Here is an 18,841-nt window from a genome sequence, read left to right on the forward strand (position 1 = left end):
TGGGGATATTCCGTATCAGTGGGCATCCGACTACTGGGACCCCCACCAATCCGGAATGTGAATGGAGCTGTGGTTGATCATGCACAGTGCTGCACCAATTACGCTATCTTCGACAGTACTATTAATAATAAATTTTATTTATATAGTTTCATCATATTTGGCAACATTTTATAATTCAAAGGGAACATATAAAGACAGTATCAGACATTACAGGGTAACACAATTCAACAGATACCAAGAAGAGTGAGAGAGGAGTGAGGACCCTGCTCACAAGCTTTTAATCTATGAGAATGAATGGATCAGCAATATGCCCGATTGACCCCAAGTCCATTCACACAGGGCTCTTCAGAGACCCAGTTCTTTGTACCAATGGGGGTCCCAGCAATTGGGAAGTTTTTACCTATCCATAGAATTGGAGATATTCTGTGTCAGTGGGCATCTGACTGCTCGAACCCCCACCAATCCTGAATGTGAATGGAGATATAGTCGATCATGCACAGTGCTGCTCCATTTCACTGAATGGAGCGGCAATGTGCACGACGATCAACCTCATGTCTATTTACACGGGGCTCTTCAGAGACCTAGTTCTTTGAATCAGTGGGTGTCCCAGCAATTGGGAAGTTATCACCTATCCCAGGGATAGGGAGTAACGTTCAAACTTTAGAATAACCCCTTTAAAGCAAAACCACTTGTTCATTGGATGAAATGATTTTTAAGGTGGCCTAAAATTATAATTCTCGGCAGCACATTGTCCTTTATAAATGGAGCAATGATTCTATGCACACAGAATGATCATATTAATGAATTTTCTGTGCACATGTTACTTTGGTTGGCAACTAAACAATCGCTGATCAACTTGCTTATAGCACTCGACCAGGGTAAATGCAGTTTAAGGCTAAGCTCACGCTTATATCCTGGAAGAGAATTGTCAGCATACCACCTTTTTTAAAAAAAATTAAATAATGGGCTTCCTTACATAAACCAAATGGGGACCATTATAATAAATGGGGACCATTATAATAAATGGGATCAACTTAGCGCTAGATCTTTCAAGCGTTCCCTTTTTCTTTTTGTGTAAAAGAACAGGAAAACAGAGCTGAGCTCTATTGTGATCCTAGCTGTACAGGCGTCAAGTAACGCTCCCCTGTAAACTCCCATTACTGGTGGACCATCCGCTTACCTAACCCCGGATCTGACATCATGTTCAGGATACTGCCGGCCTGGGCATCAATGTTGAAGCAGACATCTGTCTGGCTCTTTGGCAAGTTTATAATGAAATGTGGATCGTTGTCAACTGCAAATACATAAGTATCAGCAACATATTATACACCATCCTAGAAATCTGAGCAAGATTATAGAGAATACTGAATAAAGACTAAGCTTACAAGATTCTAATACTACTGTACATAAAATTTACTTTTCCATAAGTGCTGCATGACAGCTTAGGTTACATAATGGCTGTGGATTTTAATTTATATCACAGAGAAGCTATCACGTTGTACATACCGTCTGATCTGCAGAAAGTATGGTATAGAGAAAGAAGATGAGCAGAATGATATATAGGTTTGTGGGAAAAGATTCAGTATAACTTGTATTTTATTCATTGACGTCTATGGTATTAGTCTGTTTATAGGAGTCCAGTGGGTGGTCCTACTCATTGACTGATAGCTATATCTGCATGCACAGTCATGCAGGGAAGACTGTCAGTCACCAGTAGAACCGCCCACTGAACTCATATGCATAAAAACACCAGAGATTTCAATGAATAAAATACTAGTCTGCTGAATCTTTACCCACAAAAACGTATATTAAACTAATTAGCTGTCACGCACGGACTAGGGGAGGTCCAGCGTGAGGCTAAATACACAACTATACAAGGGGTACAACGGGGACACTGTAACAACAGAGGGCCCTAACGCTATTGAGAGGAAAGGTGGGTACCTACTCCACTTACCCGCCGCTGTACCCTGCACTCCTAGCCCGTCCCTATACAGGTTCCTTACCTGGTGCCAAGCAGGAACCTGAAACCCTGAGATGAACCTGCAATAGTCCCTGGCTAGGGAGTTGGCAGGTGAAGGATGCTAACCCCACCGCTGCACTGAAACAACACACTGGGGAAGGAAGACAGGGGGAACACAACAACAGAATGATGCAGTCAGGCCTAAGACTACACCCACACCAGTAACTCCGCAACGAGTATCAACAGTCCGTCCACCTGCAAGACCAGAGTTCAAATGAATCAAGAATAACCGTCACCCTCTGCTGGTAGTAGAGGGTATATAAAGAGACTGGGAGTGGTCCCAAACTGGAAACACCGGAGCTGGTAATTGGCCTGCTTTCTGGCAATGAAGATTGCCATTAACCCTACCATTGCCAAAGAAATAGAAAATATTTATTTAGCAGAGTCTCACAGGTGACAAGTGAGTCTCAGGCTCAAAACTTGTCACTAAACTATTATAGCAAGAGATACCCGTCATATCAGCTACTCCAGCTGTATAACATCTTACCTGTAGATCACATACCATGGTAAAATGTGGCTGCTGTAGAGGTAAAGTACACATCATATACTAGTTAGTGGCTATCTTTTCTAGCTTATAATAGTAAAATATATGAAATTGGGTTGTTCTCATAAGAGAATCCCTTCAAGAACTAAAGGACAGAGTTACATATTAAATGCTTAACATTTTTCTACATAAACAGGTTTACGTACCACAGTTTGGAGGTGCATTTGGATTATTTTTGCAGTTGGGATTTGGACCATTTGAAATAAGAGGCATTGCATCAGTGCCGCCTCCTCTGACCTCTACTTCAGTAGGAGGAATGGGTGGAGGACATTCAATCTTTATCTCTGCTGTTGGTGGAGGAGGTGCAGGAGTTGTCTTCGTAGATACAGCCAATGCTGATTTAGGGGAAAAGTTAAAACATTAGCACACAGGTGTCAATGTAATGTAACGTCCATGTTGTCGTAAGCTCTTTCCTTTACCTGCTTGGCTCTACCTATACATGATGTAGGCTCAGATATTACTGTTTTTTTGATTACCATTGCTCAGATGACAAAGATTAAGGAAAGTGAAGACATTTTATGCACCAAAAATGAAGTCTGTGCTGAACAGTCTGTCAGGTCTGGATTACAATTGGTAGTGACCCTTACCCTAACTCAACATTCTGATCCACTCGTGGCCATACTTCTAAAAGAGGTCCACTCTGGGGACAGTGATGTCTTTAGACTTCAATCGGGAAATTCAAATGCACTGAGGAGTGTGATTGGTAGGCTACAAGCTAATTCTTGATAGTTGAAACGTCATTGCAATCCTTTTTTTTTTTTTAAAAGATGCGGTTTTACTTTAAACAATTAGATTATACAGGGAATGACCTAGACTGGGACAGTGCGTGGTGGAGTGTTACTTTTTCCCCTTGTGCCCTTTCTATAATCCAATTTTGCAGGCAGCCATCCCTGTCCCAACACTGACCGTCTTAAAGGAAGTGAAAATATGTACATAAAACAGTTATTGTAGCTTAAATGGGTTATTCCCATCTCCAAGATCCTATCCCCATGTCATACTATTAGCAAATACCTCCAGTTAGAAATGTAGTATAGTTCTCCTGATATCGCCATGTCTCTTAGCTCATGTGCAGGGCATTGCAGCTTAGGTGTCCATGGTTACAACCATGAGCAACTAACCGTCTCTATAAGAGTGGACGTAACCATGGATACCCTAAGCTGCAATGCCCTGCACATGAGGTAAGAGACATGGCTATATCAGAAGAACTATACTACATTGCAGGTATTTGCTAATATTATTACGTGCACTAATTATTGGCATGGGATCTTGGAGATGGGAATACCCTTTTAAGTCACAATTGATAATTTTTAACCAGACATGCACTACTTGTGCACAGTCCTGATTTTTCAGGGACAGTCCTGCAAACTGAAATGCAAAGGGGGCAGGAATTATGGAAACCATGCCAAAGAGTGGGTATTTTGTAGGTGTTCCTAGTTGCTTGGCAGGCTTCCCCAGACAATACTAGGGGTGGTTTGGAATATTCCAAATTTTTCGGTTGAAATATGTGTAATCATTGTCAGCTATTACTGCAATGTTATCCTGGTGCAAAGTAATTTCATGTAATCATTATACTGACTTTGACAGCAAGCTCCTTTGAGGCTATTTGGAGAGTCAGCCAACATTTTCTCCTTTCCATCTTCACTCTCTATCAGCAAGGATGTAAAAGGGGTCACAAAATGGTGGGTTATGGACAGCTGCATGATTCTCTTAGTGAGGTTGCGTTTGGCTTCAGCTGTGGTCGCCAAGTTCCTGCATAAGACATCAGCATGGGTAAAAAAGGTTTTATTTTCCAAGGTCATACACAGTATGAGAACTAAATAATATTATTTTCTGGGATTTCAGATTTAGATTTTGTCTGCTACATGTTATTAATCTTTCTCAAGTTTGTGTCTGCACTGACGCTAAAATCCCAAGTGCACATCACAGGATGAGGCTGGTTTCAGAATGGTTTAGCAGCTGTACTACCTGGACATCATGTACACCTTCATGACTGGTTTTTTTTTTTTATTTCAAATACATCTAAAATGAAAAATTAAGCAACTTTATAATAGGCCTTGAAGACTTGTCCACACCTCTTTCTTGAGGCGCACTGCACTCTGCCTCTTGGCTTCTTACTTGCTGGGGAGTGGTGCATTCTTAAATATGGACATTTCAGACCACGGGTGCTTTTTGTCTAGGCAACTGATCATTGATACATTGCAGAGATAGCCGGTAACCTAGACAATGAACCATGCACAATAGATGTAAAGGGAACTTGTCACCAGATTTGGCGACTATAAGCTGCAGCCACCACCAGTGAGCCCCTATATACAGCATTCTAGAGTAATGTATAAAATAGCCCAGGCCACTCTGTAGAATGTAAAAAACACTTTTATAATACTCACCTAGGGGGCGGTCTAGACCCATTGGCGTCGCGGCTCTCCGGTCCAGCGCCTCCTCTCTGTTGCGATCCTCCTTCTACCCAGCCTAGTGTGGATGACGCGTTTACCAGATCCACACAGAACGGCATTTTAGTCCTGCACAGGCGCACTTTGATCTGCCTTGCTGAGGGCAGATCAAAGTACTGTAATGCACAGGTGCGAGGAAAGGTTAAAGACTACCCGCACATGCGCACTACAATGCCTTGATCTGTCCTGAGTAGGGAAGATCAAAGTGCGCCTGCGCAGGACCTCAATGCCAACAATTGTGGATGATGTAGGACCACACAGTGATGCACACGGGTCTCAGAAGAAGAGGATGGTGAATGCTGCAGAGCGGAGGCACCGGACCGGAGAGCAGTGACACCCATCGGACCGGACCGCCCCTTAGATGAGTATTATACAAGTGTTTTTCACGTTCTTCACAGTGCCATGGGCTCTTAATATACAATGTTCTGAAATGCTGTATATAACAGCTAAGTGGTGGTGACCAAATCTGCTGACAGGTTCCCTTTAAGAAACCCTCCTTTCTTGAGAAAGGAGAGGATTTTTTATAAGAAGTAAATTGCAAAGTTGATTGTTTTTAAAAGCACTTTACAATTGTACCCATTTTTGAAGTTGAGAGAACACCTCAGCAGAATTGTTCCTGGAATCGCAAGTTTTACTGACTGCGGGAACCCCTAGCAATTCCAAGAATAAAGCTTTCGAACCATGAGAAAGTGGCCCTGCAGAGATACATTTCTTAACCCATTTTGCCAAATTAGAAATTTTCATTTTTTTTTTTTTATTAAATGACAGATTTTTAATGAAAAAAAAAATTTAAAAATTAAAATTAAATTTAAGCAAAATTAATGAATGTAATGTATAAATTAAATGAATTAACTAATGATTAATTAATTTAATTTAATTAATTTTAAGCAAAAGATTAGGCTTCCCAAAAAAAGGACATTGGTAGATAATAGGTTAAATACGGTAGATCTGAAGTGCACATGTCGCATCTGGGTACCGCCGGACACACCTATTGCCAGTCCACATTATACGCATATATAGCCTGGGTCTCAGCTTCCCATACACGGTAAGTTTTTTAACTGCATGAGAGGACACACACAAGCTAGGGACCCCAACGTAGAGAAATACTTTGGCGTAGTGTTGGGGCTCTATTGCATTGATCAATTCAGTAGCTAAATTTCTCTTGATTCATATGTTCATGGCAGTAATGCAGATTCCATTTTTCATACTTTCATTCGTACATATAGCTATTGAATTTTTCATGTCAATATTCACACAGCAGTTTCTGCTTTTCATATGTTCCCCTTACATAGTCACTGGTGTGCATACCTTATCTCCATATAGTGTAATTTTTTAGGTTTTTGCACCCAGTTCAGACTCAGAATGGTGTTCCAGACGTTATGTCTTGAGTGAATGGAATGGAGGCTGAACATGAGCACCTCCACGGTATGCAAGAAGGAGCTCTAGGGATGTGAGTACAGGGGATTTACCATATATTGTGCTGTACAACAATTTCTAGGTAGGACTTAGTATACAACAGTGACTGGGGCCATTTTGTATGCCTTGACATCTGTATATGACTGGATCAAACTGACAAATGATTCAGCCATAGAGTTTGGGATATTTTTATTGACCTCACCTCTCAGCTAGTAGCTGGTTGATGGTTAGCTGGGCCCAGTATTGCTTGGCGAAATCAGGAAATGCGTGTTTACTCTGAGCAAAGAAATCATTCAAAGCTTCGATTTCTGCTATTGTTTCTATTAGGAAGTTAACTTCATCCTAAATAAAAATATTTTTTGAAATATAAAAAAATGTTCATTGCATTTCCTTATTGTTAAAGCTTTTCTCATATGTTCTAAAAAATCTAAAATAAGTAATAAAGAATTGTCAGGTGTGTGCACATTATGTTTTCCAGCTATATGGCTACGCCTGGGATATCCAAAAATGGATATGTAACAGATATATGCCAGCAGATTTCAATTGTATCAGTCACTTTCTGTTACAAAGGTTTCCTGCATAATGTGCTGGAAATAAATACCTTATAGTTAATATATACTGCAGTATACTCTAAGTACATCTATTTTTGAGTCAGATATATTTTTAACGTATTATCAATCTGTATCTTGCAAGAAATCCTGAAAACGTTCTTAGAAGACTTACAGCAGATGTTGCAGTGATGAAGCTTTCCATGGGTGTTTTCTTATCAGGGTCAACTTTACCAGCTACAACAATTTCATCACCCCCAAAATAATGGTGGAAACGGTTATTCGTCATATCAGAGATTCCATTTATCGGGTAATCAAACACAATGTCTTTGAGAAGAGGTGTGGAGACCTTCTTATAGAATTCCTAAAAAACAAAATAAATTATTGGTAACTGACTCTGTATATACAGTGCCTTGCGAAAGTATTCGGCCCCCTTGAATTTTTCAACCTTTTCCCACATTTAAGGCTTCAAACATAAAGATAAAAATTTTAATGTTATAGTGAAGAATCAACAACAAGTGGGACACAATTCTGAAGTTGAACGAAATTTATTGCTTATTTTAAACTTTTGAAAAAAAGAATAAACTGAAAATTGGAGTGTGCAATATTATTCAGCCCCTTTACTTTCAGCACAGCAAACTTACTCCAGAAGTTCGTTGAGAATCTCTGAATAATCCAATATTGTCCTAAATGACTGATGATGATAAATATAATCCACCTGTGTGTAATCTAGTCTCTGTATAAATGCACCTGCTCTGTGATAGTCTCAGTGTTCTGTTTAAAGCGCAGATAGCATCATGAAGACCAAGGAACATAACAGGCAGGTCCGTGATACTGTTGTGGAGAAGTTTAAAGCCGGATTAGGTTACAAAAAGATTTCAACAACTTTAAACAGCCCAAGAAGTACTGAGCAAGTGATCATATTGAAATGGAAGGAGTACCATACCATTGCAAATCTACCAAGACCTGGCCGTCCCTCAAAAATTTCATCTCAAACAAGGAGAAAACTGATCAGAGATGCAGCCAAGAGGCCCATGATCACTCTGGATGAACTTCAGAGATCTACAGCTGAGGTGGGAGAGTCTGTCCATAGGACCACAATCAGTCGTACACTGCACAAATCTGACCTTTACGGAAGAGTGGCAAGAAGAAAGCCATTTCTCAAAGATATCTAGAAAAAGTGTTGTTTAAAGTTTGCCACAAGCCACCTGGGAGACACACCAAACATGTGGAAGAAGGTGCTCTGGTCAGATGAAACAAAAATCGAACTTTTTGGACACATTGCCAAATGATATCTTTGGCGTAAAAGCAACACAGCTCATCACCCTGAACATACCATCCCCACTGTCAAACATGGTGGTGGCAGCATCATGGTTTGCGCCTGCTTTTCTTCAACAGGGTCAGGGAAGATGGTTTAAATTGATGGGAAGATGGATGGAGCCAAATACAGGACCATTCTTGAAGAAAACCTGTTGGAGTCTGCAAAAGACCTGAGACTGGGAGGGAGATTTGTCTTTCAACAAGACAATGATCCCAAACATAAAGCAAAATCTACAATGGAATGGTTCACAAATAAACGTATCCGGGTGTTAGAATGGCCAAGTCTAAGGCGGGCTTTGCACATTACGACATTGCAAGCCGATGCTGCGATGTCGAGTGCGATAGTCCCCGCCCCCGTCGCAGGTACGATATCTTGTGATAGCTGGCGTAGCGAAAATTATCGCTACGCCAGCTTCACATGCACTCACCTGCCTTGCGACCGTCGCTCTGGCCGGCGACCTGCCTCCTTCCTAAGGGGGCGGGTCGTGCGGCGTCATAGCGACATCACACGACAGGCGGCCAATAGCGGCGGAGGGGCGGAGATGAGCAGGATGTAAACATCCCGCCCACCTACTTCCTTCTCATTGCAGCCGGGAGGCAGGTAGGAGATGTTCCTCGCTCCTGCGGCTTTACACACAGCGCTGTGTGCTGCCGCAGGAACGAGGAACAACATCGTACCTGTCTCTGCACAGGCATTATGGAAATGTCGGAGAATACACCGATGATACGATAACGACGCTTTTGCGCTAGTTCATCGTATCAAAAAGGTTCTACACACTGCGACATCGCAAGTGACGCCGGATGTGCGTCACTTTCGATTTGACCCCACCGACATCGCACCTGCGATGTCGTAGTGTGCAAAGCCGCCCTTAGTCCAGACCTAAATCCAATCAAGAATCTGTGGAAAGAGCTGAAAACTGCTGTTAACAAATGCTCTCCATCCAACCTCACTCAGCTCCAGCTATTTGCAAAGAAAGAATGGGCAAAAATTTCAGTCTCTCGATGTGCAAAACTGATAGAGACATACCCCAAGTGACTTGCAGCTGTAATCGCAGCAAAAGGTGGCGATACAAAGTATTAACTTAAAGGGGCCGAATAATATTGTACGCCCCAATTTTCAGTTTATTATTTTTTATAAAAGTTTAAAATAAGCAATAAATTTCGTTCAACTTCATGATTGTGTCCCACTTGTTGTTGAAATTGAAATTTCAATTGAAATTGTTCCAATAAATTAAGTATTTTTCCCAGAAAACTAGTGAAATTACACATTTTGTTATACACGTGTTTATTTCCTTTTTGTGTATTGGAACAACACAAATGAACACAGGGAAATTGGCGAATTATTGGACATTATTTCACACAAAACCCCAAAAATGGGCCCGACAAAATTGGTGGCACCTTCCCAAAATTGAGGGTAAATATGTGATGCTCGTTCAAACTTACCTGTAGCAAGTAACAGGTGTGAGCAATATGAAAATTATACATGAATCCACATAAAAAGAGAAGTTGACTTAATCTTTGCATTGTGTGTCTGTGTGTGCCATACTAAGCATAGAGAACAGAAAGAGGAGACAAAAACTTTTGACAAGTATCAACAAGTAGAACTCATGGTACTGTAGCTAATCTCCCTGGACGTGAATGACAGAGAAAAATTCATGAAAGGTTGCAACACAGAATAGCCTGGATGGTGGATAAGCAGCCTCAATCAAGTTCCAAAGGAATTCAAACTGTCCTGCAGGTTCAGAGTGCATCACTATTAGCACAAGCTAGTCGTCGACATTTGAAAGAAATGAACCGCTATGGCAGGGGATCCAGGAGGATCCCACTGTTGACACAGAGACATAAAAAGGCTAGAATGCAGTTTGCCAAAATGTACATGAGTAAGCCAAAATCCTTCTGGGAAGCGTCTTGTGGACTGATGATACCAAGACAGAGCTTTTTTGTACAGCACATCATTCTGCTATTTACCAAAAGCGGTATGAGGCCTACAAATAAAAGAACACAAAACCAACAGTCAAATATGGTGGATGTTCAAAGATGTTTTGGAGTTGTTTTGCTGCCTCTCACACTGGGTGCCTTCACAGTGTGCAAGGCATCATGAAATATGAAGATTACCACAGGATATGGCGTTGCAATGTAATGCCAAGTGTCAGAAAGGAGGGTTTGCATCCTAGGTCATGGGTCTTCGAGCAGAACAATGACCCCAAGCATACTTCAAAATGCACCCAAAAATAGATGGAAACAAAGTGCTGGAGAGTTCTGAAGTGGCCAGCAATGAGTTTGGAACTAAATCACATTGAACACCTATGTAAAGATTTTAAAATTGCTTTTGGGGAGGGCGCACTTCAAATATGAAAGACCTGGAGCAGTTTGCAAAAAAAAAGTGGTTGAAAATTCAAGTTGAGAGGTGTAAGAAGCTTGTTCATGGTTATAGGAAGTGATTAATTACAATTATTTATTCAAAAGGGTGTGCAAGCAAATATTAAGCTGAAGATGCTGACAATTTTGTCAGGTCCATTTTGGGGGTTTTGTGTGAAATTATGTAAAGTTTGGCTTATTGTTCTCAGTTTTTTTGTGTTGTTCCAATACACACACACACACACACACACACTAATAAACATGTGTATAACAAAACATGTAGAATTTCAATAATTATCTGGGAGACATATTTCATTTTCTGAAACAATTTTAAGGTTGCCAACACTTCTGGCTTTAATTTTCTGTTACTGTTAACCTCTTCACAACACATGACTTCACTATGTACATCATTGATTGTGTCAGGGTAATCCCCGCCGGCTGCTGCAGGAACAGCTGACATGTTCGCCTCCCAGGAATGAGTGGATCTGAGATCCACCCGTGCCTGCTAACCCGATACAACGGGCTGTCAAACTGTGACAGCCCGATGTACAAGCCCGGTGCAGTAAGCTTGTACTCACTGGCCATTATTGGAAGTCACATGATCTGATCACGTGTATCAGATGGTTGCCATGGTAGCACAGGGTTATGTGATGACTCCTGTAGATATCAAGAGTCACTTCCTCTCACTGCTGGCAGAGGGCCGTTTTTTGAGGACATCAGCATTTCAGCAGATCTCAGCTGTGTAGCTGTGATCTGCAGAAATGCACAAGTGAACAGACTGCTGATCCTTATAGTCTCCTAGGGGGACTAGTAAAATAAATTAAAAAAGTTTTAAAAGGTTTAAAAAAAAAATTAAAGAAATAAACATAAAAGTTGAAATCACCCCCTATTTGCCCCATTGAAAATTAAAGGGTAAAAAAAATAAAAAATATACACATATTTGGTATTGCCACGTTCAGAAATGCTCGAACTATCAAAATATAAAATCAATTAACCTGATCGGCAAACTGTATAGCTGCAAAAAATTCCAAATGGAAAAATTACATTTTTTTGGTCGCCACAAATTTTGTGCAAAATGTAATAATATAGGCGATCAATATGTAGCATCTGCATAAAAATGGTACCGTTAAAAACGTCAGATCAAGATGCAAAAAATAAGCTGTCACTGAGCCATAGATCCTGAAAAATGAGAGCGCTACAGGTTTCAGAATATGGCGCCACTTTTTTGGACAAACTTCTGTTGTTTTTTTTTAACTCCTTAGATAAAAGAAACCTATACATGTTTGGTGTCTATGAACAGAGGCATCACACCGACACATTAGTTTTACCATATAATGAACATGGTGTATAAATTATCCCAAAAACAATTGTGCAATTTTTCCGCACTTGAAATTGGTAAAACCCATGGTTTCATTTAAAAGTCCAATTCAGCCGGCAAAAAATAAGCCCTTATATGGCAAGATTAATGGAAAAATAAAAATGTTATGGATCTCAGAAGAAGGGGAGCAAACAAAAAACCCTGGAAAAAATGGAAAATCACCCATGGCTGAAGGGGTTAAGGTGGGTTTTTGGAAAAATTCTCCTTAGGAAGTCAAAACAGATTAGACCCTTGCAGATGTTATCTATATAGCAACATGGCTAGGAATATAAATAAAACCTTGAGTTGGGCAGCTGTATCCTGGTTTCCAAAGATCCTCTGAGCCAGCCCATGGTTCTCCTGGGCCAGTCTTTCTAAGAAGTCATAGTCTACATCAAACCCGATGCCAAGGGAATGCACTGAGAACTCATCACGGTTATTTGTCTTAACGTTCTTAAGAATTTTAGACAGTTTTAATTCACCTGGAAAACAGGACAATAAATTAAATTATTTGAAAATAAATATCCATGACACTATTTAAAGAAAAAGTAAAATAAAAAAGTAATAAAGCTGTGCACAAAAAAAGTCAAACTCATCAGTACTCCAAATTATAAAATAAATGCAGTACCTCATTCACCCATATCAAGTATGACGTATGAACTCCCAAATGGAGCCTTTCTCAAATTGAGAAATTGAGGCATGTGATCTAAGGGGTACTTTGCATGTTGCGACATCGCTACTGCGATCTCGTCGGGGTCAAATCGAAAGTGACACACATCCGGCGCCGGTAACGACGTCGCAACGTGTAAAGCCTAGGAGCACCGATAAACGATCGCAAAAGCGTCGAAAATCGGTGATCTGTGTAGTGTCGGTCATTTCCATAATTTCGCTGCAGTGACAGGTACGATGTTGTTCCTCATTCCTGCGGCAGCACACATCGCTGTGTATGAAGCCGCAGAAGCGAGGAACATCTCCTTACCTGCGTCCCGCCTGCAATGAGGAAGGAAGGAGGTGGGCGGGATGTTTCTATTGGCCGCCTGCCGTGTGACGTCGCTGTGACGCCGCACAACCCACCCCCTTAGGAAGGAGGCGGGTCACCGGCCAGAGCGATGTCTCAGGGCAGGTAAGTTCGTGTGAAGCTGCCATAGCGATAATGTTCGCTACGGCAGCTATCACAAGAGATCGCATCTGCGACGGGGGCGTGGACTATCGCGCTCGGCATCACTACAATCGGCTAGCGATGTCGCAGCGTGCAAAGTACCCCTAATAGTGTAGTAATCCATTGGAAACAATCTACTTAGCAATAAGGCTCATGCAAGTGACCATATACAGTATTTGATCAGACAAAGAGGGGGGGAGCCAGCACTGCCCGAGAATGGCATGCAAAAAAAAAATTTTTTTTTAGTGTAAATTCACAATTATTCCAACTGTACTATAATGCAAATTGAGATTTTTAGCAAACGATTGATCAATAATTTGAGCCGTCCCTGCCAACGTCAAGGCAAATCTCTATAGGGGTGTCCTACTCTATATTTATAGTTTCAATGTTCAATATAATTTGGTGTCTGTTCACACACAGCTACCACGCCCTTTTCCACAGGCGTTGTTATTTAAGCACCATATGCTTGGGCCTGTTCCACCTTCATTCATGGCTGCTGGGTGGGCACTGTGAGGGCTAGTTCTGACATTGTCACAGTGTGTGCGGCACACAGCTGCACGTGCTGGACGTGGACTGCCTTTATTCGCAGTTTAGCCTGTCTTTGCAGCATGGGAGCGGTTCTGATATGTATCAGGTATATGTGTGCTTTAATATGTTTCTGCTTTTAATTTAATCAATTAGCTGTATGGCACAATGAAAATATAAATATAGAGTAGGACCCACCCTATAGAGATTTGCCTTGATGTTGGCAGGGACGGCTCAAATTATTGATCAATCATTTGCTAAAAATCTCAATTTGCATTATAGTACAGTTGGAATAATTGTGAATTTACACAAAAAAAAAAATTTTTTTGCATGCCATTCTCAGGCAGTGCTGGCTTCCCCCCTCTTTGTAGTATTTGATCAGAGTATGATCCAAGTGGTCAAGGGATAATATTGCAGCATGTACGGTTTGCCTCTGAGAATCGGATGGCACTTGGCCATTCAAGTCTATTGGTCCGTGAAAAAAATCAGATTGCACTCAAATGACAGGACATACGGCCTGACAGAATGGAAAACATGGAGGAACTTTCTTTTTTTTTATTAGAGACTTTAGTTTTACCAGTGGCAGATGTCTGACTTACCCACAGTGGGGTCTCCGTCTGAGACTAGCACAATCAATGAAACAGAGTTTGGATCCAGCAGTTTTTGTTCGCTAGCTTCTTTCAGTATAAAGACTGCTCTGAGGAGTGCTTCATTGATGTTCGTACCTTTTAATAAAAAAATCATATGAATGAAGTTGTCTTTCAATCTGACAGCCGTCGAGTACATATTCTGTGTTATATAGTAGTTCAATATTTCGTATCCAATTTAAAAGTGAAGAACATTTAAAAAACAAGTTGTGTTACCTAATGGGAGATAAACACCACACTGGGCTCATAATAATGGTTTGGTACCGGCGGCGTTACATGGAAACTGGGACTCACTTTCCTGAGGCTCACGTGATGTTGTGACATCACACGAGCCCTGTGTCCAATCCCTGCCTTCGGATACAGGAGTAATTAACAGGAAGAGAGCAGCAGCTTCAGCTCTTACTTCCTGTCATGTGTCCAGAAGCGGGGAGACATAAGGCGGGGTGACTGGATGCAGAGCTCGCGTCACATCACAACATCAAGCGAGTCCCAGTTCCCATGTAACGCCGCCAGCACCGGAGGTGAGTATAGGCTTTTTTTATTTTACCTGGGGGAAATGGGGAATCAGAAGGGATTGTCCTAGTAGTGGACAACCCCTTTAATCAATTGTTTAAAGTGAACAGATTGTATAGCAGGATGTTGAGAAGAGTAAGGGGATAATCTCATGTTTCAAAATGGTTAAAATTACAGTGTTGTAAAAAACAAGCAACTGTGCAATTTACTACTTAATAAAAATCCTCTCCGTTATTAAAAATTGAATTATTTTTAATTTTCTAGTTTGCAGCTCGTTGCCTAGGTTACCAGCCACCTCTATAGTGGCTGGTTTCCTACTTAAGGAACGTGCACTTGCTAGTGTTTGCTATACAGCTTGTAATTGCTACTGTGTACAGCATTGGAGAGAGCACAGTTCAGGCCAGCGGCACTGTCATACTAGTAGTGCGAACTGTCAATCTTCAGGAGATGTGTGCTCCTGAAGAACAAACATAAGAATTTAAAATCAGTATCTCTGCTCATATTGGTCTTTGGAGTCCAGTAAGTGGTCTTATATCTGATTGACAACTAACTCTATAAGTACAAAATTCAACGTAAAGCTGTCAATCATTGCATGAGACCGCCCTTCTAAAGGGGGCTTTACACGCTGCGACATCGCTAATGCGAACTCGGGGTCACGGAATTGGTGACGCACATCCGGCCGCATTAGCGATGCCGTTGCGTGTGACACCTATGAGCGATTTTGCATCGTTGCAAAAACGTGCAAAATCGCTCATCGGTGACATGGGGGTCCATTCTCAAAAATCGTTACTGCAGCAGTAACGAAGTTGTTCCTCGTTCCTGCGGCAGCACACATCGCTCCGTGTGACACCGCAAGAACGAGGAAGCTCTCCTTACCTACCTCCCGGCCGCTATGCGGAAGGAAGGAGGTGGGCGGGATGTTACGTCCCGCTCATCTCCGCCCCTCCGCTTCTATTGGGCGGCGGATCAGTGACGCAGCTGTGACGTCGCTGTGAAGCTGAACGAACCGCCCCCTTAGAAAGGAGGCGGTTCGCCGGTCACAGCGACGTCGCCGGGCTGGTAAGTATGTGTGACAGGTCTGGGCGATGTTGTGCGGCACGGGCAGCGATTTGCCCGTGTCGCACAACAGATGGGGGCGGGTACCCACGCTAGCGATATCGGTACCGATATCGCAGCGTGTAAAGCGGCCTTAAGTCTAGAAAGTCATTATTTTATACCATGACATACACATTTTCTTACTGTTTACCTCCAATAGGCTGGATATTCTGTACATACTTCTTGGCACTTTCTTTTTCTATGGGTGATGCGTAAACAAGCTCATCTTTCCAGCATCGAATATTATGGTTGAAATCTACTATGCCGAACTGATCATCAGCACGAAGGTCATCCAAGATGCTTTTCATAGCTTCGATTGTCTATAAGAAACAAAGTATTATGATGATGTGCGAGATGTCTCAGAACAATCTGACTTCATTATTATAAAAACAGAGAGTACTTTTATGTATAAAAATATGAAATTTTTATTAAATTTAGAAAAACATGATTGCAAAGTGCAAATCACAGACATATACACAACATAAGCAAAGGAACAAGGATATGGTGGAGTAGTATGTTGGACTGCACATAAGATGGCAAAAGCAGCAGATGAAAATCCATTAGAAAAATAGAAAAAGGCATATATGTATACTGGCTATCAGAGGAATCCTGTTCCCGGGTGCCATAAGGCAATACCGGTGAATAAGTGGGACCAAATGGGATAGAGATTCCAAAAGAAAAGAAAGCCAAATGTACAAATATATTAATACATACTTATTGAAAGTGCCTTATGCAGCCTCACAAAGTAAGGATTCCACAGCAAGACCCCCGACGATCGTTTCGCATGGAACTCTATTGCTTAATCATGGGGAAGTAATGTGCTTTTCCCAGCTTATGTGCAGTTCCACATACTACTCCACCACATCCTTGTTCCTTTGCTTATTTTGTGTATATGTCTGTGATTTGGACTTTGCAATCATGTTTTTCTAAATTTAATAAAAATGTCATATTTTTATACATAAAAGCACTCTTTTTCTCTGTTTTTGTAAGCTATCTTGGAATGTAAACATGTGGTGGCCTCATCTAGGGTAACAATTGTTACCTTTTGCCCACTTACTTTCACTATGTGCCATATGGATTTTTGGTTCTGACTTCATTATTATGTCTACGGTTGTCAGGATTATGATTGTATGTACCTTTTTGAAACTACATAAAACGAGCGTAAAAGTCTACATTGAATGTGAAGGACAATCCGAGATAATGATAATCTGTCAGAAACTCCTATGTTCCCATATCAGCGAATCTAAATAACCATATGATGATAACACATACCTGTCTCATTTTAATCCCCCACATGGAACCGCTGACATCAATCACAAATAATATATTCTTTGGAAGTGGCGGCTGATTTTCTGGAGCAAAGAAATGAAGGAAGTATCCATTGAACACCTGAAATTCACAGAATATACTGTTATGTGCGGTGAATATAGTGAGATTTAGTTTCATGGTTATCTTTGTGCCATATTAATTCAAAAGTCAGGTTAAATAGCTTTCCAAACATGACATTAAGGCCTAAGACACACGGCATGAAAATCGTACCGAGTGGAATGCGATAAAACATCGCACTCCATCGGACCAATATTACTCTATGTCCCAGCACCCATGAGCCTCAATCGGACCGAGAAAAAAATCGCAGCATGCTGCAATTGTAATGCGAGACTCTTTCTCTCGCACCCATTCAAGTCTATGGGGCGAGAGAAAGATTGCACTGCACTCGCATCACACCGGTGTACCGCGAGTGCAGAGCGAGAATGGCAATAGCCGGCAACGGAGGAGAGAGGAAGCTAAATCCCTCCCTCCCCTCCTCCGTGCCGGCCTGTCCCCCGCAGCTGAGATCCAATTGCATGATCGGACCTCAGTCGCAGTGACACTTGCATGACACTCGGCTCCTGCTGTACTGCCAGCACGAGCCGATTGTCATGCGAAATTTGCATTAGTCCCCGTGTGGCCCTGGCCTAACACCTCTGTCATCATGTCTGTTCTTGATATATTTATAACTAGTATGACAAATCCATTTTCAGCCAGATCTCATCTGCTCCTGATGGGAGCCTGTGACATACTGTGTAAGGCCTCCTTCACATATCAGTGTCTCCGATATGTGTGATGTCCATTTTCACACATACCAGAGACAAAGACTATATAGATTCATTAAAATCAATGGGCTTGCGCACATGTTTGTGTTTTGACATGAACTATGTGTGTGGATTACATCTGTGTCCGTATGTTCAACACAGTGACATGTCCATTTTCTGATGGCAACATGCATATCACACGGACCGCATACTGATGTGATCCATGTGACATCAGCATGACACGTACCTGAGAAAACACATGTCACTGAGAAATAAATGTATTTTTATACTTACCTGTCTGTGGCGCTGTTGTCACACTTGCTTTCGGGACCGGAAACCAGTGTTACAGCAGCGTCGGAGACAGCAGTGCCTGAAAGCAGGTAGGTATACAAGTTCATGCTGTCCATGTCCTATCCAGATGTCACATGGATAGCAAACGAACAGCACACGGAAAACACACACACAGAAGGATATATGTACCTACACCACGGACCATGCAAAGCGTTCATTTTTTGCACAGACGTGTGAACGGGGCGTAATGGAGACTGTCAAGTTCTGTCTTGTACTTTACCTGAAGGTGACTGGACTTATCCCTCTTGACATCATATTTTATACTTAGTCTTCCATTCACTGCAGTTGTCACACAAGATTGGCACTCACGCTGCTGATCCACAGTTGGTTTGAAAGATATATGAGCCTGAAAAAAAAGTTAAGTATTGAAATACAAGTAAAAACAACAAAATCATCACAAAAATGCAATTAATTATATTTTGTATATTTAATTTTATAGATTATCCATCAGTATAAGAAGGCCTTGATT

At 41.5% G+C, this 18,841-nt stretch overlaps 1 protein-coding gene across 1 annotated transcript in view; it reads right to left on the bottom strand.

Annotated features, from left to right (window-relative positions):
- ITIH2 (inter-alpha-trypsin inhibitor heavy chain 2) overlaps positions 1–18,841 on the bottom strand; it is a 63,254-nt gene that overhangs the window by 14,302 nt on the left and 30,111 nt on the right. Inside the window, exons 8-17 of the mRNA XM_075342598.1 lie at positions 18,593–18,718; positions 17,222–17,338; positions 16,101–16,269; positions 14,294–14,419; positions 12,311–12,492; positions 7,151–7,339; positions 6,630–6,769; positions 4,141–4,313; positions 2,711–2,899; positions 1,181–1,294 (exon numbers count right to left, since the gene is read on the bottom strand). Of these exons, the coding sequence (XP_075198713.1) occupies positions 1,181–1,294; positions 2,711–2,899; positions 4,141–4,313; positions 6,630–6,769; positions 7,151–7,339; positions 12,311–12,492; positions 14,294–14,419; positions 16,101–16,269; positions 17,222–17,338; positions 18,593–18,718 (1,525 nt within the window). The remainder of the gene's footprint in view (positions 1–1,180; positions 1,295–2,710; positions 2,900–4,140; positions 4,314–6,629; positions 6,770–7,150; positions 7,340–12,310; positions 12,493–14,293; positions 14,420–16,100; positions 16,270–17,221; positions 17,339–18,592; positions 18,719–18,841) is intronic.

Source organism: Anomaloglossus baeobatrachus, chromosome 4 (assembly GCF_048569485.1).
Source record: "Anomaloglossus baeobatrachus isolate aAnoBae1 chromosome 4, aAnoBae1.hap1, whole genome shotgun sequence".
In the NCBI taxonomy this organism is placed as follows: domain Eukaryota; kingdom Metazoa; phylum Chordata; class Amphibia; order Anura; family Aromobatidae; genus Anomaloglossus; species Anomaloglossus baeobatrachus.